General features: G+C 42.0%; 3 protein-coding genes across 5 annotated transcripts in view; 2 read left to right on the forward strand and 1 right to left on the reverse strand.

Annotated features, from left to right (window-relative positions):
• Positions 1-8310, forward strand: CCNG1 (cyclin G1). 2 transcript variants are annotated; one of them, XM_073355918.1, is made up of 7 exons: positions 1-171; positions 1037-1300; positions 2323-2579; positions 3622-3700; positions 3794-3892; positions 4771-4965; positions 6594-8310. In XM_073355918.1, exons 2-6 carry the CDS (start codon positions 1037-1039, stop codon positions 4960-4962), a joined length of 891 nt encoding a protein of 296 aa, XP_073212019.1. In that variant the 5' UTR covers positions 1-171; the 3' UTR covers positions 4963-4965; positions 6594-8310. The 2 variants fall into 2 exon arrangements, with proteins under 2 accessions (XP_073212019.1, XP_073212020.1); XM_073355919.1 differs by lacking the exon at positions 1037-1300.
• NUDCD2 (NudC domain containing 2) lies at positions 5665-20404 on the reverse strand. The gene is made up of 4 exons (XM_073355920.1): positions 20126-20404; positions 18020-18068; positions 14045-14196; positions 5665-12929 (listed from the first exon to the last, which is right to left on the reverse strand). The coding sequence occupies exons 1-4, from the start codon at positions 20312-20314 to the stop codon at positions 12846-12848; spliced, it is 474 nt and encodes a 157-aa protein (XP_073212021.1). The 5' UTR covers positions 20315-20404; the 3' UTR covers positions 5665-12845.
• The window catches only part of HMMR (hyaluronan mediated motility receptor), a 25268-nt gene continuing 18909 nt past the window's right edge, over positions 20074-26432 (forward strand). For both annotated transcript variants that reach the window (XM_073355915.1, XM_073355917.1), the window contains exons 1-4: positions 20074-20680; positions 24025-24147; positions 25005-25093; positions 26021-26071. In XM_073355915.1, the coding sequence (XP_073212016.1) occupies positions 20635-20680; positions 24025-24147; positions 25005-25093; positions 26021-26071 (309 nt within the window). In that variant the 5' untranslated portion in view covers positions 20074-20634. The remainder of the gene's footprint in view (positions 20681-24024; positions 24148-25004; positions 25094-26020; positions 26072-26432) is intronic.

The following is a 26432-nucleotide window of genomic DNA, read 5'->3' on the forward strand; positions in this document are numbered from 1 at the left end:
CCCTCGCTACATAAGGGCTGGGGTCGGAGGGTGGTGGGGCAGGCGCCGCCGCAGTGGGGTCTCGGGCCGGCTCTGTGTGGCGTCGCGCGGTTATTTATTTTTTAACCACTCTGGGGTTTTAAGTAACGTTTTATAAGTAGTTAGCCGTGAGGTGCCCGCCCCCGTCACACGGTAAGGGGTCGGCGGGGGAATGTCGGGTGCGGGTTTGGCTGCGGGGATCGATCGTTTCTGGGTGTGGGCTGGGGGAGGTGGGAGGATCCAGTCTTGGGCAGGTCGCGTGGGGGTTTGGGGGACCAGGGGCTCCAGGCTGGGCGGTCGGTTCTCTGCCCCATGACCCAGCCGGTCTGTGGTGGTACCGCTTGGGGCTACAGTTGCTGGGAGGGGGAGGACTTGAAGCCCCCGCCCGCACTTAGATCGTGTCTCGGGGTCTATAAGCCCGAGTCCCCTTTCTCCCCAGCGGGGCGGACAAGCCCAGGCATGTCCCTGTGGAGGGGGAGGTGCCGAGTGACTGGAGGGGCTCGGGCAGCTGACGCGTGTGCAATGTGTCTGTGCTCTTCAGTCAGCGCTCCAGCTCAGCTGTCTGCAAAGTGCTGACATCTCTCTCTCTCTCGGCGGAATGCTTCTGAACTTGAGTTTGGGTTCCTTGCATACATAAAATGCCAGCCCAGATTCCTGTATAATGTGGGCGTTTCAGGGTGTAACCTAAAGGGGAAGGCTGCTTGCTGGCCATCACACAAGGCCACCCAAATCCAGAAATAATAATAATCTTCTGTAAAATGTGTACTGTTAAAATCAAAAGTCTACGTTCAGAAATATAGCAGCAGAAAATGTCAGTCCAGAACAATGGAGAGAGTCTCTATAAAGCTAAGGAGCTCGAGCTAACGTTATGAACGTTGAAGAGCTTTTGTGTAATTGAAAGAGCATCTTTGCCACTGATTGATGTTGGGGCAAATCTGTAACTCCCCAGCGTACCATAAAGACATTTTGGGACTTTTCTTAGTAGCGTCTTGCATTAAGTATTTTTCTCTCATTACAGATGATTGAAATGCTTGTAACAACTGAAGCTCAGGAATTGCTATACCAGCTCAGTGCTCTGTTGGAACAAGAGTTAAGATATCAGCCAAAGGCTTCTGGCCTGAGACTAATTGAAACTGCTCATGACAATGGCCTCCGAATGACTGCAAGGTTGCGAGACTTTGAAGTAAAAGATCTCCTCAGCTTAACTCAATTCTTTGGCTTCAATACAGAAACATTTTCCTTAGCCGTTAATTTCTTAGACCGGTTTCTGTCAAAAATGAAGGTATGCTTTGGAAACATAAGCTCTAATGCACTAACTTTCTATGGCCTTGCCTTCACTTAAGAAAAAAAAATGTTAGCTAGGCTTCGTAGCCTTTAATGTAACCACCTATGTGAAAACTACATAGTCTTGTCTTCAATAAGATTTTAACTCTGGTTAAGAACACCTTTATTCCAAGTGAAGACACAGCCTGTGGGCTTGTCTATACCAGGGTTTGGTCAGTTTAACTATGGTGTTTTTTGGTGTGGGGGGGGATTTTTCACACCCCTTAGTGATGTAGTTAAGTCTACTTAATTTTCGGATGTAGGTGAGGCCTATGTCTCAATTTGTGCAGACACGTCAGTTTCACATCTCTGGTTAGTCTTAAACAATAAACTACTCTTGCTCTTTTGTACACAGGCTTTCTTACTCCTTTCAATATAAGATGTACATTCCTGTAAGCTATTTTTTATCTTACTACTCTAGATCTGTAAGGTTCTTGTCCAAAATGCCAGGTGCTCAACAGACTTCAGATGTAGGTCGCACTGAGAGTTTTAATAGTTTTGGGGACTGAAGAGTACTCCTATAATTGCAGAGTGACCAAAGGATCTCATTATGCCATTGTATATGCTATCAGCAATAAAAGTAATCAAAGATACTTGTATAATAATCAAAAGTAAGCGATTTAAAATGTTCCAACTCAGTCTTAAGGCAGTTTAAGCATACCACAGTTGGAGACCATGCATATTCCAACCCCATCAGATTAAAAAAGGACTAAGCACACTCGCTTCTGAGCACATGCCAGTTTCTTTCAGTGTTTTGAAAGAAATGTGCACTAAAGTTAGATTATTATTATTTCTCCTCCAAGGCAGAGTGATAAGTAATTTTGGGCATCTGATATCCTAGTGCGTGGATGCGGATTGCTACCTGCAGAGCTTGTCTTAAAAAAGAGCCTAACATCTAATTTAGCTGAATACATGTTTGTTTTTTCTGACTTACTATAAAATGCTTTCATTATAATAAGAAACTTGATCTCTCTCTTTTAGGTGCAGCCTAAACACTTAGGCTGTGTTGGACTAAGCTGCTTCTACCTGGCTGTGAAAGCAACAGAAGAAGAAGAAAGAAACATTCCCTTAGCCACTGACTTAATTCGAATAAGCCAGTATAGGTTCACTGTATCTGACATGATGAGAATGGAGAAAATTGTGTTAGAGAAGCTATACTGGAGAATCAAAGCTACAACTGCCTTTCAGTTTCTACAACTCTATCACTTGCTCATCCATGAGAATTTACCTTGTGAAAGGTAAAACAACTATTTCACCATGACTTTGAAGCTTCACTGCCCACTGGAAAGGGCTGGTGGGGAAAATCGTTCAAGTAATCTATTTTCATGTATACAATTTAAATCAAAAGTGAGAATGCAAACAGTTACGAACAAGTAAAAAGTGGCTGATATGAATTCCTGTGGATTGATACTGTGCTCTGATGAACAGAGCTTTTTCCAACTTCAGTGACAACATTGTTTACAGCTAGAATAAAAATGACCCAGAGCATAGTTTTAGATCGGGGAAACAGCCTTGCTGAACAGGTGCAGGTTAATGCATTGCTGATCAAGCAGCAGTAGCGTCTGGCCGATAGTCTTTCAAAACGTCTTCTCTGTAAAGAGAACTGGTTCATGAATGTCCTTGGTTACTTCAAGATCAAAACTTGCTTGGTCAACAAATATTGTAAGCACATCAAACCTGTAATACCCCTTAGCTGGGTCAGAACAACCAGGGATATAAAGGCAAAACTACTTTAACTTTACCATGTTGCCAGTCTTGCAAATGTATATAGAAAAATATCTATGCATAAAACAAAGAAATAGCACATTAAGCTGCAACACTTAATTTTATAGTACAAAAACTGAGTCCTAGGGCAGTCCACACTGGGAACTTACATTGGCATACCTACGTCTCTCAGGTGTGAAAACTCTACACCCTGAATGTAGCTATGCCAACCTAACCCCTGGTGTAGACAGTACTAGGTTGACAGCAGAAGGGGGGAGGTGGATCACCTACGCTGACAGGAGAACCCCTGCAACTGGCATAGGTTACTGTATACACTGAATTGCAGCAGCAGCACTGCTGTAGTGGTTTAAGTGTAGACATACCTAACACCTCTGAATTTAAAAGAAGCCTGTCATTCTTCTTTCACAAACACTTCTGAAACTGATGGAGCCCTTTAAACTGTATCCAAGAGAATGTCTGAGTAATTTTGTATTTAAACACTCAGCAAATTTCTAAGGCTGTTGCAGTCTTGATCTGATTTTTATATACTAAACTCTTAATACCATTCTTTTACAGGAGAAAGCATCTTAATTTTGAGAGACTTGAAGCCCAGCTTAAGGCATGTCACTGCAGAATCATGTTCTCTAAAGCCAAAGTAAGTGGTTTTTAATAACATAAGTGCACTGAGTTTACTGAAGCTTAACAGGCTTGGCTGTCAGTATTGACGTTTACTTTCTGTTCCCCTTAGCCTTCTGTTTTGGCATTATCTATATTGGCACTAGAGATTGAAGAAAAGAAACTGCTAGAATTGAAGGAGGCAATAGAATGCCTTCAAATACATTCCAAGGTAGGTCATGGGGAGGAAATGACCCTAACAACAACTAAGTGTAGAGCCTCTGAACAAGTTTAACATTAGGTTGTTGAACATAATTCTCCTTGTCTTGAAGGCTCCTCCAAAGAAAGGATTCTGGTTTGCTACTGTTAAAAATGGAGTAATTCTTTACTTGAACTGATAAATTGGAGTTGACTTTTTTTTCTCCCTGATGGAGTTTTGAAAAACTTGCTTGTAACTTTTATTCAGCATTCATCCCCCTATGAGCCAGTCACATGAAAGGGCACAACAGTGCCTCACAGTATCCATGATGTAAATAAACAGTGAAGGAAGACTGACAAATCAGGTTTCTGCTCAACTTGACTATTACTGTAATCCACAACTTATATGGTGTCATTCTGTGGAACTATTGTGAAACTTGTCACAAGGGAAAAACTAGTCCTTTCTGTTGGAGGTGCACAGTAAATCACAAAAGTAACGTGGAGTATTTTGTCCAAGCTCGTGTAGTTTTTTTTTTTCTTTTTTTTTTAAAGAGCAATGTTTCAACTTAAACAGTTGCAGAGGCTGCAATAGCATAAGAAATGGAGGCTAGTTCTGGTTGATCCTTGACTGAGGATAAAAAAAACTCATGTGCTGGGGTACAGTGATACTAGTCTCCAGGTCAGGGGTAGTGTGGGGGGAACAGCAAGGCTCCTTCAGTGGAAGCTGGGGGAACCTTTTAAGAACTAAGGGCCTTTGGGAGTCCATTGGTGCCCACGCTTGTCCCCTTCATACCTCCCCCAATTAGCATATGGTACAAGGCCTTTCTTAATTTAGCACACTTGTAGGTGGTGGGGGTGGATTACAACTGGGAAATGGGTGTCTAATTCTAGCTTCAACCTTTCTTCATTCAGACAAATAGCAGAGACCTAACTTTCTGGAAGGAGCTGGTATTAAAGTGCCTTGCAGAATACTCATCAAGCAAGTGTTCAAAACCAAACGTTCAGAAGCTGAAGTGGATTGTGTCAGGACGTACAGCACGGCAGCTGAAGCATAGCTACTACAGAATCTCACACCTCCCCACAATCCCAGAGACTGGCTCGTAACAGGTAAGTTTCTTTCACTGCTTTCAACTTAGATTTGTGCACAAACAGGAATCCTTAAACCACTAAAACTTTCTTCATGCTTACTAGACTGGAGGCTTCTTCAGCCCCCTAGGCACAGCCTAGATATTCAACTTAGTTCTCAAACAAAGCAACTCTTCAAGAATTGACAGGCCACTTGAAATGTTTTGATTAAATTGGACACATTCTGCTGACCTTTAGGTGCATCAACACTAATGCCTGAGTCTGAAAATACAAACTGGCAACCCTCCTAATGTCTCCTGTAAGCAGAGTACCAGTTCTTTCCCATACTCTGGTGTCCGCCACTTGAATCTCTCTCACTGAAGTCTGGAGCACAGCTAGGTGAGTAGAGCAAGTGGTGGGATGCGACACAGATGCCAGGTTGTTAACCTGCTTCACATTCTGATGCTTAAAAGGAAAGGAGGAAGAGTGTCTATACTTGAGCAGCAGGTCCAATGTGTCAATCAGTGCACCAAAAATTAAAGTGAAGGTTCGTTAGCTCGTCCTCCAGACACCAAGTTACTGAAATTGGCTTGCCTGTAACAAGTTTCTGGTTGTCCTGAAGTCCTAGGACAATGTTCCTAACATGCATACAGGCCATGCAATACAGATTCTGAGATACTCGTCATAGAAGTCTACAAAGCTGATATCAAACAATGATTTTCCAACAAAAATACATACTACTTCAGTTGATCGGGTATTTAATGTGTAAAGACATTGGTTCCCCTCACACTTCCAAAGGCTCTACATTAGAAATTCAGTTACAAACACCAGAGTTACAAACTGACCGGTCAACCCACACTTCATTTGGACCTGAAAATATGCAGTCAGGCAGCAGAGATTGGGGAAAAAATCAAATATTGTACAGTACAGAATTGTGTTAAATGTAAACTGCTAAAAAGTCAAGGCAGTGTATTAAAAAAAAACAACCAGATTTGACTAGGTAAGGAAACTGTTTCTGTGCTTGTTTCACTTAATTTAAGATAGTTAAAAGCAGCATTTTTCTTCTGCATAAAGTTTCAAAGCTGTAAGTTAATGTTCAGTTGTGAACTTTTGAAAGGACAACCATAACGTTTTGTTCAGAGTTAAACGCTTCAGAGTTACGAACAACCTCCATTCCTGAGGTCATAACTCTGAGGTTCTATTGTATCTACATTAAGCTTAACCATGTTTAAACTGTCTGGCAAAACTAGCCTCTAACTTTGTCCTGTGCATTGATTAAACAAGTTGTTTTAAAACATTTTATTGGAACACTGCCAGTATCTAACCAATGTATGGTAAACTCGTCTTGCTGAAACAAACTTTAAAGGCCTGAAATTTCTGGGGTGGGGAGTCTAAGCGGGAAAAAAGTTAGTTATTGTTTTAGCCTATTACCCAACTAACTTTCATTGCCGAGTTGCTGTGGTGTGTTGTGTGTTTTTTTGTTTGGGGGGGGGGACAGGGACAGCCATTAACTGTCTCTTCCCCAAAATATCCTTTTTTTCCCCCCTACCCCATCCTCTTTCTACTTTCAGGGGCAGAAATTGTCTTACTGTACTATATTTGTACAGCACATAGCCATTTGTAGAAACAGCTGTTTAGTTAACTTAATGTCTCTTATACTGTCTGCACAGGAATCTTAAAATGGAAAAATGACTGTCCTGAAGGCTGGTTTACAGTATTTGGCTGTGGAATTGAAAACTGAAGCCTAAACCATAGCAGCTGTTCTAGCATCTGAAGTTCAACTCTTGGAAAACTGAAACATCCAGAAGGTTTCTTTAATAGACCTTTCCAGCAAATGCAGTTGAATTGGTGCTGACTACAGGAGTAATAAGTAGTAAATAATTCCTGAAGGATGAATGAAATATACATATGTATAACAGTAAAGTATCATGCTGTTTATAGTAGTGAATAGCCTCAGACAACTTGGTAGTTAACTGATAGAACAGCTAGTGTAGTTTAACTTTGGCTTACTGCAACTGTGGCTGTTTAGTTGGATTACTTCATGCAATTTGATTCTCCACCTCCTAAAACTTGTACGTGAAACATAGGAGGCATAATGTGCTTCAGGACTGCTGAGGCTACCAAATTGTCTCAGACAAATCTCCCTGATACTGCACTGAATAGTCTCTGGGATGCAGTTACCTAAGTCAAATGTTTTGTATTGTCATGTTTTGAGTAGCCATGTTCTCCTGCACAAGGCATTGGTCCTTTGATGCAGTGCAGAGTTAAGAACTCTGGCTAAGATGATAAAATACAAATCAGAGAAATGCTGGGAAAGCCTGCAGTTGTTACTCTGCATCATTATTGAACTTGGCCATCCTTCTACCCTCATTTTGTGAAAAGTATAATTTTGTGAACTTTGAATGGTGGAGATTGAAAGCATGGCTTAACAAGCAAACTGCACCCTATATCAGTTTGCAATGTCCGTAAAACTGCTACTTTGCTATTTCTGTCTAAAGTCAGAGCCTGACAATAGCGCTTTCCCTAGGGTCACTTACAGACAAGGGGACAAATTCTGATTATTACACAGGTGCAGTTTGCATGCCCTCAATAGAAATTGTGCAAGTACCACCATAATGTAAGATGATCATCAGCTTTTGTTGCCCAATAGGAAACTGTATCTATACCTCTAATTTTGAGTTCTGAATTGGCTCTGCTACTTCATTCTTCGTTTGTCCCTGAAAGACCTAAACCTTATGTGTCAATGCTAGCTCTTCATCAGTAGAGGAAGGTCAAACATGAGGTAGTACCCTCTAAAGATGTTCAGAAAGGGAATGCCTAAGAGCAAGTAAAGCTGCAGTGTTGTAGTTCATGAAATGAATGGCTCAAGTTGGGATGTAGGTAGTGAGCTCTGAATGCTTTACATCACATTGCAATGGAACCTCTTATTGGTCAATCATTAAGAACTCCTGCATGCACTCTTAACTAATTTGGGCAGTGGGAGAAAAGAACTGTGAATAATTAAATAAAATGTGGGGCTGGTACACAAACATCTATTTTCCAAAGGCCAACATTGATTTTGGGGGGGATATTCCACACCCTCCTTCTAATGTAGTAAAGCATAGTCAAACTTCCTACAGAGCACTTTAAACTACTGCTAAGTAGTGAACAACTTAAGGGGGAAAAAATTCTACTATGAACTTATAGATGAATGTTACTAGCCTTGACCATGCAGATAGGTATGCTGTATGTAATTACCACTGCTAACTGGTGAAAAGTAAGCAAAGGATCGGACATGCTATGCACGTTGAATGCAACTGCTGAAGATGCACTGTGCCATTCTTAGAAGTAACAATGTCTCAGTATTCATTAAAGAATGTACCTTTCAATAAAATGTATTGAAATGCAGGTATGCGTAATTGTCCTTTTGACCCTCTTCCCAATACCTGTTACAAAACTCTATCAGAGTTTCTTCACTACTGTTCACAGAACAGTAATTAAACTTCCAAATGTTCTTAAAGTAAACTTAGCACCAACAGTTTAAGAGTTATTGTAGAGATCACATTGTCATTTATCTTAAAGCAGCTGTCTACTAAGGAAAATTTTTTACATGTGACACTTAAGACTCACAAACCTAGCAAGATTTACTGTATGTACAGATGATAGGGTTGGTTTTCATTTCCCCTTTCTAGTTAGACTTTAAATGTCAAAGCAGGAGACCTAGCTGAAATAGGATTACCATACACTTTAGAAAAAGTCAGGCTAAGTCCATAGTGGCTGCAGCACTGACACTGCACTATTTACTAGTAGGCTACATGTTCCTATGTGCTTTATTGTTTTCATTACAAAAACAAACCTTAGGTACCATCTACTGAGAGACTCCAATTTTGAATATGACAACAACCACCTAAAAGAAGCAGTGAGAAATAAAAAGGCATTTTTTAAAAAGTGGAAGTCAGATCATAGAAAATCAGGATTGGAAGGGACCACGGGAGGACCTCAAAGCAGGACCAATTCCCAACTAAATCATCCCAGCCAGGGCTTTGTTAAGCCTCACCTTAAAAACTTCTAAGGAAGGAGATTCTGCCACCTCCCTAGGTAACCCATTCCAGTGTTTCACCACCCTCTGAGTGAAAAAGTTTTCCCTAATATCCAACCTAAACCTCCCCCACTGCAACTTGAGACCATTACTCTTCATTCTGTCATCTGCTACCACTGAGAACAGTCTATATCCATCCTCTTTGGGACCCCCTTTCAGGTAGTTGAAAGCAGCTATCAAATCCCCCCTCATTCTTCTCTTCCGTAGACTAAACATTCCCAGTTCCCTCAGCCTCTCCTCATAACTCATGTGTTCCAGTCCCCTAATCATTTTTGTTGCCCTCTGCTGGACATTTTCCAATTTTTCCACATCCTTCTTGTAGGGCAGGGCCCAAAACTGGACACAGTACTCCAGATGAGGCCACACCAATGTCAAGTAGAGGGGAACGATCACATCCCTCGATCTGCTGGCAATGCCCCTACTTATACAACCCAAAATACCATTGACTTTCTTGGCAACAACAGCTTCTTGTCCACTGTGACCCCCTAGGTCCTTTTCTGCAGAACTGCTGCCAACTCATTCGGTCCCTGGTCTGTAGCAGTGCATGGGGTTCTTCTGTCTTAAGTGGACTCTGCACTTGTCCTTGTTGAACCTCATCAGATTTCTTTTGGCCCAATCCTCTAATTTGTCTAGGTCCCTCTATATCCTATCCCTACCCTCCAGCATATCTACCTCTCCTCCCAGTTTAGTGTCATCTGCAAACTTGCTGAGGGGGCAGTTCACATCATCCTCCAGACCATTAATGAAGATATTGAACAAAACCGGACCGAGGACTGACCCTTGGGGCACTCCACTTGATACTGGATGCCAACTGGACTAGATCCTAGTGAGGTAAATAGAAAGGAGCATAAACACTACCAAATTAAATACAGTAAAAAAAGCCAAAAAAGTTTGAAGAACAGCTAGCCAAAAAACTCAAAAGGTAATAAAATGTTTAAGTACATCAGAAGCAGAAAGTCTGCTAAACAACCAATGGGTCCCTGGATGATCAAGATACAAAAGGAGCACTTAAAGACAAAGTCATTGCAGAGAAACTAAATGAATTCTTTGCTTCGGTCTTTATGGCTGAGGATATTAGGGAGATTCCCAAACCTGAGCCATCTTTTGTAGGTGACAAATCTGAGGAATTGTCACAGACTGAAGTGTCACTAGAGGTTTTGGAACTAATTGATAAACTTAACAGTAACAAGTCACTGGGACCAGCTGGCATTCACCCAAGAGTTCTGAAAGAACTCAAATGTGAAATTGCAAAACTGTAAACTATGGTTTGTAACCTGTCCTTTTAAATCAGCTTCTGTATCCAATGGCTGGAAGACAGCTAATGTAACACCAATATTTAAAAAGGGTTCTAGTGGTGATCCTGGTAATTAGACTGGTAAGTCTAAAGTCAGTACCGGGCAAATTAATTGAAACAACAGTAAAGAATAAAATTGTCAGACACATAGCAGAACATAAATTGTTACACAAAAGTCAACATGGTTTCTGTAAAGGGAGATCATGTCTTACTAATCTATTAGAGTTCTTTGAAGGGGTCAACAAACGTAGGCATAGTGTACTCAGATTTCCAGAAGACCTTTGACAAGGTCATTCACCAAAGGCTCTTAAGTAAATTAAGGAGTCATGGAATAAGAGGGAAGATCCTTTCCTGGATTGAGAACTATTTAAAGGACAGGGACAAAGGGTGAGTCCTAGGACCAATCCTATTCAGTTTACTCATAAATGATCTGGAGAAAGGGTTAAACAATGAAGTGGCAAAGTTTGCAGGTGATACTAAGCTGCTCAACATAGTTAAGACCAAAGCAGACTGTGAAGAACTTCAAAAAGATTTCACAAAAGTAAGTGATTGGGCAACAAAATGGCAAATTAAATTTAATGTGGATAAATGTAAAGTAATGCACATTGGAAAAAATAACCTCAACTATACATACAATATAATGGGGGCTAATTTAGCTACAGCTAATCAGGAAAGAGATCTTGGAGTCATTGTGGATAGGTCTCTGAAGACATCCACACAGCGTGGAGTAGCAGTCAAAAAAGCAAACAGGATGTTAGGAATCATTGAAAAAGGGATAGAGAATAAAACAAAAGTTAAAAACAAAGAGTTAAACAAAAAATTGTGCTGATTCAGCACTTGCTAGCTAATAAACTCTATTCCCACAGCTCTGCTGAATTACTAATGCTAGTACACAAAGATGGTACTGGGAAACAAGTTTAGCATGAAATCTATTCAAAATAAAGGAGGAATTATTTGCCCAGTGAATTTACTCTTCTTTGTCCTCCAAACAAAGTTTTGATTGTATGTTCTGAATAAACATACTGAGGAGACTTGATTTTGGAAAATAAACTTTAAATACAGATATGTAATCATTCAGAGAGAGACTGCCATATTCAGGTCCTCTTTCAAGGCTCAATTCTCCTGCTGTTGGGTACTTACAACTTTTACTGAAATCAAATTGTAGCTCTCACGTTGAAACAGTTCTTTAAATTCTAAAAGAGGTGGGCAAACTACAGCCTGTTTGGGGAGGCCCTTGAGCTCCTGGCTGGGAAGGCTAGCCCCCGGGCCCTCCCCTGCTGTCCATCCCCACCCCCACAGCCTCAGCTCACCGTCCTGCCAGTGCTCTGGGAGGCAAGGCTGCAAGCTCCTGCCAGGTAGTGTGGCTGCGAAAGCCGCCGGCCTGCCCAGGGGCACTAGACTGCGCAGTGGCATGGCTGGCTCCAGCCGGGCAGCACAGCTGCCAGTCCTGGTGCTCTGAACAGCATGGTAAGGGAGTAGGGAGGTTAGATAAGGGGCAGTCAGAGGACAGGGGGTGGTTGGATAGGCATGGGAGTCCTGGGGGGCCTGTCAGGTGGCAAGGGGTCCCAGGAGGGGGCAGTCAGGGGACAAGGAGTGGTGGCAGGAGGTTGGAAGGGTCAGGGGTTCTGAGGGGGGCAGGAAGTGGGAGGGGGTGATAAGGGATGGGGGCCAGGCTGTTTGGGGAGGCACAGCCTTCCCTACCCTACCCTCCATATAATTTTGGAACCCTGATGTGGCCCTCAGGCCAAAAAGTTTGCCCACCCCTGTGCTAAAAGAAGAGTTTTGGGTTCTAAGTACACAAAATTGCATCCCACAGGCAAAGTATTCCACCCTTTCAGAAATGAAAACCTCTTCTCCTTCCACTAAGAATATTAAGTTACTATACTGTAAGTAGACCTACAAGTACTGGAGCCCAGGCTTCAACCTAAACCTTTTGACTTTCTGCTGCCACAGTTTGTCCTTCAGCAACATTTGGCACAACACTAAAATGTCAAACCTTATTTTCTGCACTTAAGAGTAATATTCTTGTTTCTGCCACTGCGGTTTTAAAACTGAATTTACTAACACACATCAGAGGGCTGCTAACCAAGTGAGAGCTACAAAAGTACATTTTTAAAATTTAGAAAATACAGTTCTTTCAAAGTTAAGGATAATGGTAGGTGGCTTGCCTGTAGGATTAATTCTCCACAAGAGGATGAGTGCTGACATTTATGTAGCATTCTATAACTGTGCCTCTATGTCACTTCACTGTGGAATATTTCCACAAAGAAAATACTGTTTAAAAACAGTCATGACACCTTTAAAGTACATTTATCATGTATGCATATTTTCCATTAATATCAAAGTTAGCACACATTTAAAAATGACCCTCTATAACTTTGCTGTTTGTCTTGATCCTACTGAAAGGAATTCCCCTGTAATTATCCACAGAGACAGTATTTGATGACATTCATTCTGTAGACAGGTGAAGTCTTTAGCAAAGACATATTTCACTCCTTCAGTTTAACATATTATTTCTCTCTGGTTCTTTGGAACACCGCTGAAAGAAGTTTATTTCTCAAGTTTGGAAAAGTCTGGTCCCCCTTTGCTGTAGTTCCCAGAAATTTCTGCCCCACTGAAGTCAAAGCCAGGATTCTGTACAGAGATAAAAAAAAATTCATATAAAGGTTAATACTCAAAATATCACTGTATAAATCAAAGTTTGTTAACACTCTCCCAAACTGAAAAGCACACAGCCTTCTGCTTCTTGTGTTCCTGGGAATTGGCACAGTTGAAATTCTCTAGGGAGAGTGAAAAATTTTTGCACACACGCATCAGCAATTACACACAAAGGGAAACTGGTGGCTTGCCCAGCTGCAGAAGTGAGTTTGCAGGCTGTTGCCATCCCAAGTTTGGGAGGCAGCAAGCTTTCCATATCAAGAAAATCTTTAAAATGGTTTCAGGGAGTGGGGTTAAATAGTACAGCTGTTGACTTTTACAGTGTCCCTTTAAATGGTTATCTGAAAGGGGAAGTTCCTGCAGTACTGGACAGCTAGTTTTTATAAAAATGCTGCTGGTTTTTGTTAAACAAAAAATTGTGCTGATTCAGCACTTGCTAGCTAATAAGCATTATTCCCAGAGCTCTGCTGAATTACTAATGCTAGTACACAAAGATGGTGAAGTGCTAGAAGTAGTAGTCACAGCACTGGGAAACAAGTTTAGCATGAAATCTATTCAAAATAAAGGAGGAATTATTTGCCCAGTGAGTTTACTCTCCTTTGTCTTCCAAACAAACAAAGTTTTGACTGAACATTCTGTATAAACGTACTGAAGGAGACTTGATTTTGAAAAATAAACTTTAAATACAGATATGTAATCATTCAGAGAGAGACTGCCATATTCAGGTCCTCTTTCAAGGCTCAATTCTCCTGCTGTTGGGTACCTGCAACTTTTACTGAAGTCAAATGTCAAGATTCTGAATGAACTATGCATTACTTTCCAAAACTAATGCCTTTTTTAAATTCTAAAAGAAGAGTTTTAGGTTCTCTCAAAGTACCGAATGGCATCCTGTAGGCAAAGTTCAGTATCCTAATGAAGATTCAACCCACTGAGTGACAAATCAACCAGAATGCGTTAAAATAAAATAGTAAAAATGGGTTAACTTTGTGTATTTCTGATGAATGTAAAAGAATTTTTCCGTGTCATGGCCATAACCTGAGCAGAATATGTATAAATAAGACACAAACAGTAATTAGTGTCCTCTGACTTGCCTCTCTTTGGAATCTCTCCAGTGTAAGTTTCCTCTGCATCTGGTCCTGTACCCAAGGATCAGCAGCATAGTCATTTTCTAACAGAGAGGTCCAACAATTTCCAGCATCTCGATTGGTTTTCATTAGAACAATACGTATCAATTTTCTGTCCTCTTCATAAGAAAAACAGAAATAACCATTGGACTTCTTAAGTGCTATACTCTTTTTCAGCCAAATTCAACATTAATAACTCAGTGAATTTTCTGGTGAAACTTCTTCTTAAAGCCTATGCAAAAAGATATTTCATTCACTGAAAATGAAGACAAACTCAGAAGTCCAGACCAATGTGTAACAAGAAAACTTTAAGGGAAAAAAGATCCCTTTATTCATATATTTAAAACATGGTACATACATATTTCCTCCCTCCAAACTAAGTGGAACCTTTCTAGAGGGATTGACTGATGAGGAAAGATTAATAATATTAATACAGTAACTCCTCACTTAAGGTCCTATCGGTTTTGTTGTTACAGCGCTGTTCTATTAGAGAACATGCTCATTTAATGTTGTGCAATTTGGCCGCCTGCTTTGTCCACACCTTGCAGGATTCTCTGGAAGAGCAGCCCGTCCTCGTGGGGGCTTGGAACCAGGGTGGGTCAGCAACCCCCCTATCAGCTCCCCTGCACCCCCCCACCTCACCCTCCTTCCTCCCTCCCTGTGCCTCTTGCCCACTGCAATCAGCTGTTTTGCAGTGTTCAGGAGGCTGGAGGGCGGGGAGGAGTGAGGATGCAGCATGCTCAGGGGAGGGCATGGAGCAGGAAGAGGTGGGGTGGGGCCTTGGGGGAAGGGGTGGAGTGGGGGCAGGCCTCGGGCGGAGCACCCCCCAGCAAAGTTGGCAGCTGTGCTTGTACCTGAGTCTCAATGGGGGAATCTGCCGCTGCTGCTACTCAGCCTCCTTCAGCCTACTCAGGAGTCTACTCAGCCACCTTCAGCCTCCTTGCCCGCCTTATTGTCTGCAGCGGGCTGTGCCTGTGTGGGGTAAGGCAGGGGCACCTCCCAACTACTGTATATTTGTAAACACACTCCAGGTGCAGGCTACCCCGATTCATCATCGCTTTGCCATTCATTTCAATGCCAGCTTTATCTCTCTGCCCCTGCATGCACACAGCAGGGAGGAGTGCAGCCCTGCAGCAAATCTTATTTTCCTCCTCTGACAACAGTCACAGCTACATTGGCTGCAGTGCTGCCTCAGCGCTGAGTGTGTGGTTACTATGGGAGGTACAGCAGGGCCAGTTTTTCCAGGGCACCCTGGAAGACAGGCCTTTGGTCCTCCAGCAGGGCTCCTGTGAAAGTAAGAACCTGCAAGCGAAACTAACTCCATAACTAGTCCTAGCCTAAACCCACAGGGCTTCCAATAGGGGAGCAGATTACCATAGAGAATGGCATGGGTTTTCCAAGTTCTTTCCCTTTCAATAGTTGATTGATGCTGCATGACCCCAACCACTCAAGGCTGAAGGGAGTGAAGAGTAGTACATGCATGTGCCGTCCAGAGGAGTATCACCCAGCATCATGAGTCAAAAATGTCCAGCAAGCGATAGTCAAGCGCCTAGCAGTACCACGAGCAGTAAGAAAACCAGGAAACCATTAGTTTGGGTACTAAATTAGACATTTTAAGGTATTTTGATGCAGGTGAACGTGTGGTAGACGCTGGCATCACTCTAGGTCTTACCCCGACGACTGTGAGAACAATTCAGAGTAAAGCCAACAAGAGCAGGGCTAGTGCTCGGTGTGTAACACTGCTTAGTGCTCCTACAATAAGTCAATCAAGAAGTAGTTTGCTGGAAAACATGGCGCATCTTCTTTCAGTGGAGATAGAGGACCAAAACTAAATTTGCGAGTGATACAAACTTTTTGCCTTAGCTTATATGACAATCTGAAGAGAGACCAAGGTGAAGGATCACAGACAGAGATGTTCACCGCAAGGTGGGGATGGTTTGATCAGTTCAAGAGGCACTTCCACCTGCATAACATCAAGATGTCCGGTGAGGTGGCTAGTGCCAATACGGCAGCAGCTAAAAAATTCCCTCACTATCTCAAGAAAATAATTGAGTAAGGTGACTATTCCCCTAAGCATGTCTTCAGTGTCAATGAAACGGGCCTCTACTGGAAGATGATGTCTAAGCGGACTTACATTTCCCGAGAGAAAAAGAGAGCGCCCAGATTTGAAGTAGCTAAAGACCGCCTAACCTTGCTTCTAGGTGGTAATGCTGCCAGAGACATGAAGATGAAACCTCTGACACTATACCAATTGGAAACACCACAAGCTCTCAAGGGATTTTCAAAAAAACACCTTCCAGTCATTTGAAGATCTGGAGCTATTTTTTCCAGAATGACTGACTCTCTATGCTGTCCCTGCATGGAAGAAATACTGTGCCAAGGAAAATCTTGATTTCAAGATTTTATTGCTTATTGATAATGCACCGGCTCATCCAATCAACCTGGACGACCTGTGCGAAAACGTCAAAGTTGACTTTCTGCCACCTCACACATCCAACTCATGGACCAAGGAGCCATCGGTGCATTTAAAGCGTTTTACTTACGCTGTACTTTCGACCAGCTCATCAGAGGCAAACCTACGATTCAGCAATTTTGGCATGACTACAACATCCTGAAGTGCATCAATAACATTGGTGAGTCCTGGGCTGAAGTTACTCAGGCATGCATGAATGGTATGTGGGGAAAGTTGTGGCCTGAAAGTGTCAATGACTTAAAATAATTTAAAGATGTTGTCCTCGCTGTGAAGAAAGATATCCTCGGCTTGGCAAAGAAAAGCAGGTTTTGATGAGGTGGAAGAAGCCAATGTTACACAACTTCTGCAATCACACGGAGAAGAGCTAACCAATGAAGATCTGATGCAACTAGAAGTGATGAGAGCAATGGAAGAGGGCCAAGTAAAAGAAACACCAATCCATCAAAATTTGACTGCCAAACATCCTTCTGAAGCTTTCCAAATTATTGAAGCTGGCTTGCAAATCCTTAGTGATGACGATCCTAACAGGAACGCAGCTCCAAAGTGCTTAGGGGAGTTGGTCTTGTAATGACTTGCTATAAAGAAATTTACCAAAAGCAGTGGGGGGGAAAGGAAAGCAAAACAATCTCTAAACATGTTTTTTTTTTTAGTTGTTCAGCAAGAGGAGCAGCCGGACGATCCACCCTCTTACTCGACCACCTCAACCGAGCTTCACAGTCATCAATTCTGAGTATAGTATTAAATTGCTTGTTTAAAATGGTTTAAAATGTATACTGTATGTATATAGAATGTCTTGTATCTGATAAAAAGAATGTCCCTGGAACCTACCCCTCTCCCCCCCACTATTTACGTTAATTCTTACAGGGAAATTGGATTTCCTTAAATATCGCATTTTTCAGGAACATAACTACAATGTTAAGTGAGGAGTTACTGTATGTGTATCTTGGCTAAGGGAAAACAATGAAGCTGAGATCATGGTAACAACTTTCAAAATGGTCAACACTAAAGAGGGCAAGGAATTACTTTGGACAGCATACTGAGATATAACAAAGTAATGGGATGAAATTAAGAAAAGGAAAATTTAGGCTGAACGTCAAGGGGGAAAAAAACCTGGACAGCAGTCTCTCAATGAGGTTTGATTGCTCATGACATTTATAACTAGATGAATGGAACCAGCACTCCAAAGTATACTAATGGGAACAATCCTGCATTGGTAGGAAATGGACTAGATGACTTAATATTTTCCTTTCATCTCTAATTTCTATGATTCTCACTAAAAAAACAAAGACGTCATTAGGCTGTTTTTGTATTGTGATCCAAGAACTGTATGTTTGTGTCATGATCTGCTTTCTTCAATTATAGTACACTCTGGTTCTTAAAAAGAAATAAACTCTAATTTCGAGAAAGATTTGAACACACAGAAATTTAACTGTCTTTCAAAATTTCATTTAAAAGAAGCAGATAGTTACCTAACGTCCATGTCCCTTCATCAGCTATTGTGCAGTCAAAGAGTCTACCCTGAAAAAGACATTTACAAGGTTAAGTAGTTTATCAGTATCTGATTGATATTAGCAAAAAGAAAAGGAGTACTTGTGGCACCTTAGAGACTAACCAATTTATTTGAGCATAAGCTTTCGTGAGCTACAGCTCACCTCATCGGATTACTCCCAGTTTATACAGAAGTTTGAAAACTTCCTACAGTTTAAAAAGGAACAACCTGGCACTGAAAAGTTATTAAAATTAATTATGAAAAATAATTGCTTAATACAATAAAAATACCTGTCACTGTTTCAGTATCTCAATGAAAGGGACTGTCTTGGGGGGGTGGGGGGGGATTTCCCATTTTAATGTGACTTCCCATCAAGGTTCCAGTATGTCTGTAAAGTGCCATGCACACCTATGGCACAATATAAATAAATTATAATGATGCAAAGAATTGCTAATTACCAGCGCCAATGAGAAAGCAAATGGGCTTTCCAATGAGAAAGGAAAGAAAGTCAGAATGTTTTGAAGTACTAAGATAAATCCTACAGTGTACAGTCTCTCTTAACAACTACTGAAACAAAAACTTTTAGACATATACCACAGAATTTACACTGCAACAACTTTGAAAAATTTCTCATTTCTAATTTTTTTTAAATTAGAAAGTTGATTCTTTCATTCCCATGGATATTCTACAATGCATCATCATTAAATGTGTTTTACTGTTTGCTAATGAAATACCTTGAAGACAAACTTTGTAATGTACTGTTTGTAAGTAGATACAGTAACTTAAAAATATTTAAGGGACAATGCCAAGACAAATACAAATTTTATAAAGTATCAGGGGGTAGCCATGTTAGTCTGTATCCACAAAAACAACAAGGAGTCCGGTGGCACCTTAAAGACTAACAGATTTATTTGGGCATAAACTTTAAGAAGTGTTTTTTTATCCACAAAACCTTATGCCCAAATAAATCTGTTAGTCTTTAAGGTGCCATCGGACTCCTTATAAATTTTGTAGAAGTCATTACCTATGTTACCAATACACTATTTTTATTATTTATTCGTACAGCACTTTGTACTGAAGGGGAAATGCAAGATCTCCATCTTCAAATGCTTAAATCAAATGAAATCAATTATGCTAATTTGAGGAGTGAATGAGTGGACCCCTATGCTTGTATTTCTACTCAGTTTCACTTAGGTTCTCATGTACTAGTAGAATACTACAGTTTGCATTTCAAGCATTGCAAGGAAGCATTTTAATTCCCTCAAAACTGTTTTAACTGTTTTGGGTTTTTTTTAGAAACTGCAAAACCAAACAAGAAAGGTGTACTAGCAGGTTTCATAAAAAAGAAAAAAATTAAGACCCTGGGCATAAAGTTACTTAACTGTCTCTCTCCTAAATGGAAAATAATCAACCTCAAGGACTGAGAAATGAGACAATATTCTGAATTGTTTACAGTGTTGCTGTGGCCCTGTCAGTCCCACAATATTAGAGAAACAAGGAGGGTGAGGTAATATATTTTAAGGGACCAACTTCTGCTGATGAAAAGACAAACTTGGGAGTTTAGACCAGCCTAGACCAGAAGAGCTGTGTAAACTCGAAAGCTTTCTATATATTGCCTGACCCACCTTATCAGTCTAGTATTCTCAGTGTTAAACAGCCTACTCCCATTTACCTTGTGTATGGCCTTTCGCACGTTTCCATTGGATTTTACAACAAACATAATTTTTTAAATCTGAATTCCAAACTCTTTGCTGACACGGGTCGAAAATGTTCAGAGCTCCCTGCGCGAGCTGCATCCCAGCCACTAGACTCCCTATAGCCAAAAGAGATACTACTCAGAGGGCCATGTCAACGACACATAGCCCCCCAGTCTCATACCACGGTGCTGGAAGCAGCGTCTCCCGCAAGGCTCCCCAGTGCAGCAAGGACCGGGTGTCAGCGAACCAGCGCCGGAGCGAGCGCACCCCGCCGCGCTTGACTGCCTGCAACAACTGCTGGGGCCGCCCCGCAGCTCTGCGGCCCAGGCCAGGCCAGGCCCTGCCCCACTGGCAGCCTAGTCGGCCAGCCTCCCCCTTCGCAGCGCTACCTTGAGCACCTCCTGCCCGCGCACGGCCAGCGCCAGGTGCCGGCTCTGCAGGCTGCACTGGATGTCCTTAGCCCGGGTGCCCGGCGGGACCTGCACCTCGATGAACACCTCCTCCAGGGTCTGGTACCAGCAGCCCCATGGAGTCGCGCAGGACACCACCCCGCTCCGCTCCTCAAAGGGGCCCGACATTGGACTCACGAGCCCCACCGCGCTCAACTAACTGCGCGCTTTTCCCCTCCTCTCCGAAAACAGCGCGACACGCATGCGCCGTCGCGGGCTAAGCAGGTTTTGCGCACGTTTCCGCTCGCGAGCCGACATCACTGGTTTCCCGTGGGATCTGGTGCGCATGCTCCAGGCAGAGGCTGTGACTGGCTGGCTGTCTCTACAGGCTTGCAGGCGGTGTTCTGTGATTGGCTGTCGGGGGCGAGTTAAGAAGGCGGTTGGCAGTTTGAATCTGAAGCGGAGAGTGGTCTCTGGGAGCGTGAGTGGCTGTAGCGGCGTGTGCAGCCATGGCCTTCCTTAAGGCTCCTCTCAAGCGCTTTAACGAGGCCGCTGGTGAGCGTGCGTGGGGCCCGCGCTCCGGGCCTGGTGGCGCCCTGGGCAGCTTGAGGGCGGACCTGGCAGTGCGGTGTGCAGTCGCTAGCCCGGGTAGCCGGGGCGTCCAGTGGCCCTTCTGGGGAGGGTGCACCAGCCCGAGTAGGAGGGTTAAGGGTGCTCTGTGGCCTCGCAGGGGAGGCGATTGGGGGGTGGGGCGGCTGGGCTTGATGGTGTCCCTGAGGCCTCCCCCTGCTCCGGCGGGCTGAGTGATGCTGAGTTAAGGTTTCTCTCATCCCTGAGGCGCTGGTAGGCTCCCAGGCTTGCGGGCCTTTGTGCCTTGATTAACTACCCGATCAACCCCTGAAGGCCGGCGTTGGTGTAGCGCAGGAGGAAATGGGGTGCTAAGCCCCCTGAGTGCTAGCATCCAGGGGGGCAGCTGTCCCGGGCCTACAGCCCTTGTTCTGGCTGCCTGCGACGCTAAAACGTCTGCTTGAAGGGGTCTCAGGTCAACAATGCTATTCTTGGATTTTTGTGACCACTAATACAGCAGATTTATTTCAGTAAGGTTGTGCTTATGAATTAAGGTGCACCTCCTTATCCACATCTTCTGGACTGTGAGCCATGAAATTGCATGCATTAGGACTTGGCCTAACTGTGCAACTTCTTCCTAGGGCTGCTCTGTTCTCTTCGCTGGAATGTAAATGGCCCTATTTATGCCTTGTATAGGGAACTCAGTGTAGCATGTGGGTATGTCACAAGCGTACTTGACAAGGACTCCTGTAGTTACACTGTAAATATCCGCAAAAAGAAAAGGAGTACTTGTGGCACCTTAGAGACTAACAAATGTATTTGAGCATAAGCTTTTGTGAGCTACATTTCACTTCATCGGACAAAGTGAGCTGTTGCTCACGAAAGCTTTATGCTCAAATAAATTTGTTAGTCTCTAAGGTGCCACAAGTACTCCTGTTCTTTTTGCAGATACAGACTAACACAGCTGCTACTCTGAAACCTGAGAAGATTATGCTTCTTCTATTGAGCTTTGTTTGAGATCTTTCTAAAAATATATGCTTTAATCCAGTTGCTTGGATAAATTCTATTGTCTGTATGCTGGGGAGGTCTTAGTGGTCCCTTCTTGGCCTTGAAATCTGAATCTACAAATCCCACTTTTCATCCACTTCAAGGAGAGAACAGGATTTCCTCCCTTGCGGCTCTACTAATCAACTCTCATACTTCGGCTAGTTGCCTGCGGGGATCTGGAGAGAAATTTTCCCTACTGTATAACTGGCACAGCTGCTCTTCTTCCCATTCTCTTCTCCCCCCCCCCCCCCCCCCGAAGCCATCAATTTGTCTGGTGTCCTGTCACTATCTGTGGCCAGAGTGAACTGGTACTCCGAGACAGTGCAAAGAATTATTTCTTAGATGCCTGGCTGGTATGTTTTGGTCATATGCTCAGGGTCTAACTGATCAGGAGATCTTTTAAAAAAGACAGGAATATTTTGGTCTGGAGGTTTTCCTCTGCACTTTGGGGCATGGTTTGGTAGCTAGGGTCATCTGGGCATGTCTCACCTAATCAATTTCCAGGCATTGGTGGTATCTCTCTCTCGTTCTCTTCCTCTGGCACACAACTGTTTCATCTCCTGAGGACTAAATTGCTTTGGTCTAAAGTCATTAGTCTCAATACAGGGGTATATGAAATGTTATGTCTTGAGATAAACAAGAGGTTAGGCAGATGATCTGTGGTCCTTTCTGGCCTTAATCTCTATGAAACAGACTAATAAATCCTAAACTTTAGGACATAAATAACCTGAGTATTCCTCTAATGGGCTGGTACAACTAGCCTTGTGGGTAGGATTCCTAGAGTTCTACAGTGGCACGAGTGTCTTGTGAAAACTATTCTGATTTTTCCACCAATTCCATTGCATTCTTTTTTCAATATCAAGATACTCCATGTGTACTTAATGTATATGTGTGGTTCCCAGACTATGTTCCTTGAATCCGCTGGCAAGTCACATGGTGGTGGCTTTTTAAAAAAAAAAAAAAAATTGCTAAAATGCCCTTCCATCTCCTGTAGGCAGCTGTTACATTTGCCACAAATGTTATAACATGTGGGAGAGGAGGTGGTCTAAACTATGGAAATAATTTAAGAACTTGTTTTGTAGATCATGGCCGTCCAAGGACAGCAGTTCTTCCATCTCTACTTTTTGGCTTCTTAGTGCTTGTCATGAAGCAGAGGCACTTGCAGTAATGTGTCATTAGCACTGAATATTACTGACTAACTTTTTCCAGTCAACCAAAGGTCACTGTAACTGTCCAATCCTCCTTTTAGAGTGGAATCTAATTTCTTCTTGAAATGGGACTACAGATACAGGCCACTCACTAATAAAAGGGCACCAAGTTAGATGTGGTTTTGTTTTTTTGTTGTTGTTGTTGTTTTGGGGTTTTTTTTTTAAAGCCTTAATACAAGATATAAAAAAGCAAAGATTATCCCCACAAAATCCTAACCTGTGAGTTTAATACAGAGCTTTAAGACATTCACTAAGAACTTCCTTTCACAATAGATATTTATCAGTGACTGCAGCTGTATGCAGTCCCACCAACATATATTTGGAGAGATCAGAGGGTGGTAATTCATATCCATTCAATCCCTGACCTCTGTGCCAGTAAATCAGTCTTGGAAACTGAAACAAGTTGACAGAGATGCTTAAATTAGCTTGTCATACCCGAAGATCACTGAGGTCAGGTAAGTGTAAGAGCAATGATGAATCCATGCCAGTGTGTTCTCCTATCTTTCCTGTTTCTCTTCAAAGACACTTTTTTTGGAAGCAGTTTTTTTTTAAATTACACACTTGGCAGCATCGTCTAGTGTTAGGAAGTGAAAAATGGTGGAGTTCAAAATGAGCCTCCCTTTTAAAGTGGAAGACTACCTTTTAAAAGTTTGTGCCAATAAAAGTGCTGAAATGTTGATCCAGTCTTAAAGGAACAAGATTGCCTTCTAATTGCTCATGTGTTTCCAATAACTACTTGAATAGACTTTAATGAACTAATTTTTAAATCTTTCTGCGGTATTTAGAACACACCACAAATCTAGTTTATGGTGGTGGTCCATGCACAAACAGGTAAGAATGCTTTGCTATGGACATAACTCTACTGCAGATCATATCAGCAGTAGAGTTTACTTGGACAAATGACGTCCATCTTCTGCTCTCTTATTTGGATATCTCTTGTGCAGATTAAAAACTGGGAGATGAAATATAGGTCTGAACTGCTTGATGGCAATCAATCCATAAATATAACTGTCTTCTTCCAGATTTTCATAACTAGTGTAATCTCCTGTGCTGAACATCTCATTCCCTCATTTCTAGCTTATGCCCCATCACCAGGGTTCTATGAGCTCAAATCTTCAGAGGCATTGAAGGGACCTGTGTCCTTTGACAAATCCCAACGCTTTAGAAAGCAGAAATCTCAACAGTTGAGAAAGCAGAAAGGTAAGTAGTCCTACAAATTTAAAAAGTTTAAAAGAACTTGCAGTGCTGAAACTATCACCTAGTCTATACTTAAAAAATAGATCAACCTAGTTACATTGTTCAGGGCTGCTGGAAAAATGTTGCATCCTAAGCATCATAGTAAGGTCAGCCTAACCCTGTGTAGACCCAAAAGAAGTCTTCTGTTGACCTAGCTTCTACCTCTTCAAGAGGTAGATTAACTACATACATGGGAAAAACTTCTTCCATCAGCACAGCTGTAGCCCTTTTGCCACTGTAGTGTAAACATGGCTTTGGTGCTGATATGCTGCTGCTTCAGTTTGCTTTCTCAGTGCTTGAGATTATGGTCTGTGCTTTGCTTTTGCTTCTGCTTCACATTGGTTCATTGACTACCTGCTTCTATTTTAAAAGGCTGCCAGCAATTTGAAAAGTATGCTTATCTGAATTTCCCTCCTCCCAGTAATACTGCATTATTTTCATTGAAACATTAGGGACTTTTTTTTTTCTTCCCCATTTACTTCATGCATTCCATCCACCTCCCTACGTAGTCGGTTTCTCCTTCACACTGCAATTTAGGAGATACCATAACCTATAAAGTGGCAATATTTCACTTCCTGAGTGTATGTCTCAGGACCGGTGGTAAGTTCATCAATTCATAGTCTATTCAGTTTCCATTGGTGTCCATCTAACTCTTGTACGGTGCCAGGCATAGAAGATAATGTTTGTTGGGTTTTTTATCAAACCTTGGGATTTGAGGTTGGCATTCTAACAAAGATCAAAGACTCTATTAAATGTAGTCTTTCCACAAAAACAGTTAGTCAATCTTTACCCATTAGTATGGTGAAATTTTGTCTCCACAGGGGAAATGGAAAGTCAACCAAATTTGAATAGTGAAACGAATGACTGCTTGCCCCGAACTGCAAGAAGACTTAAATCTCTGGGATCAACAGTAAGACTCTTCTGTCTCTGGTATAGCTATATCCATGCTGTTAATTTTGAGCAAACCTATAATTTAATCTACTCTGAACTCAGGTATTTAAAACAATGCATTCTCTAAATTTTGAACCATTCAGTAGGACAATTGGGTTTATTTCAAGGCCCATTCTTGTGCTCAGGTCCTATAGGGACTAAGAAGGAAGTCCCATTTTTCCCTTTTAAATGGAATGTAACTTAGGCAGACCTGGAATAATCCACTTGCTCAGGATCAATAGAAACTCTGTCTGTGACTGGAGAGGTGACAGCTTTTTCCTGAGAAGAGAGAGGTAGGGAATAGACCGTTCAAGTGCTACTCTTTCTGTTTAGAGTGTGGAGAGAGAGGAGTGAGGAACTCAGTAGCTATTGAGCCTCTTCTGCCTTCCCCATAGAATAAAGTGAAAAGCAGAAAGCTCAGATATGGGGACGTAAGAGGTTGAGGGTCCCAAATGCCAAGGATGTTTGGGTAGGGAGAGACTCCCTCAGTGATGTCCTGTGAACAGTAGGGGTAGAACCACTTAGTGTGTGTGAAAGTCAATTTAAATATATTGTAATTTTGAGGGAGGAGGGGATTCAATGCAGGATTGCAAGGGGGGTTTGTTTAAAACAAAACCATGGGCTAGTAAATGAAGTGCTTGTGAAGTATTAGGAAGTCTTGCTAACACAACTTCAATGTCATGTTTTCAGTATTGTATGATAATCATAAGGAATTTTATATTGATTTACATAAGTTCAAATAGCCCAATATCATGCATCTCATAGTGGCAGTTTTTTAATCTGTAATTTTCAAGAAACCCTGCAATGGAATAACCAGCTTTAACTGAATACCTGTTAGTACTTAGTTTTTGTGCTCTTAGGTATGAAAATGTGTAACCCTTACATGATTTTTTTTTCCTATCTAAAGGATACAACCATCATGAAAGAACTGAAAAAACAAAAGATGCTTGAGAAAGAGGTATGAACAGATGTCTTTTTGGATTTTTTTAAATAATGTGACCACTATTGGCTTCACATGTTAGCTAGTAATTTTAATTCCTTACAAAATATGTAACCTGACAGTCAAAGAATCTTATGAATAGCTCTGTATAATGACCAAAGCAAAATTTTATCAAAATAACCATGTCCTAACTACTGGGTTTGTCAGTATATAAAACTAGGACATTTTGATTTAAGTGTTGCCTATTCTGTATAGGTTCTTATAACATGCTTATTCCATTAATGCAGTCACCTGAATCTTCTAGGCTGGCAATAAACTCTGGGGAAAATATCTCAGAATGAATATGAGAAAACTGAATCCTGCTTTTAGATACTGATTT

This window comes from Lepidochelys kempii, chromosome 8 (assembly GCF_965140265.1).
Source record: "Lepidochelys kempii isolate rLepKem1 chromosome 8, rLepKem1.hap2, whole genome shotgun sequence".
In the NCBI taxonomy this organism is placed as follows: domain Eukaryota; kingdom Metazoa; phylum Chordata; order Testudines; family Cheloniidae; genus Lepidochelys; species Lepidochelys kempii.

Excerpts from the sequence above, each read along its gene's own strand:
- CCNG1 (XM_073355918.1), top strand. The coding sequence starts at position 1,037 with ATGATTGAAATGCTTGTAACAACTGAAGCTCAGGAATTGCTATACCAG. Across the intron at positions 3,701-3,793 it reads TCATGTTCTCTAAAGCCAAA|CCTTCTGTTTTGGCATTATC; the intron begins GTAAGTGGTTTT and ends TGTTCCCCTTAG. Across the intron at positions 3,893-4,770 it reads GCCTTCAAATACATTCCAAG|ACAAATAGCAGAGACCTAAC; the intron begins GTAGGTCATGGG and ends TTCTTCATTCAG.
- NUDCD2 (XM_073355920.1), bottom strand. The coding sequence starts at position 20,314 with ATGTCGGGCCCCTTTGAGGAGCGGAGCGGGGTGGTGTCCTGCGCGACT. Across the intron at positions 18,069-20,125 it reads GCGGGCAGGAGGTGCTCAAG|GGTAGACTCTTTGACTGCAC; the intron begins GTAGCGCTGCGA and ends TGTCTTTTTCAG. Across the intron at positions 12,930-14,044 it reads TGGAGAGATTCCAAAGAGAG|AATCCTGGCTTTGACTTCAG; the intron begins GCAAGTCAGAGG and ends ATCTCTGTACAG.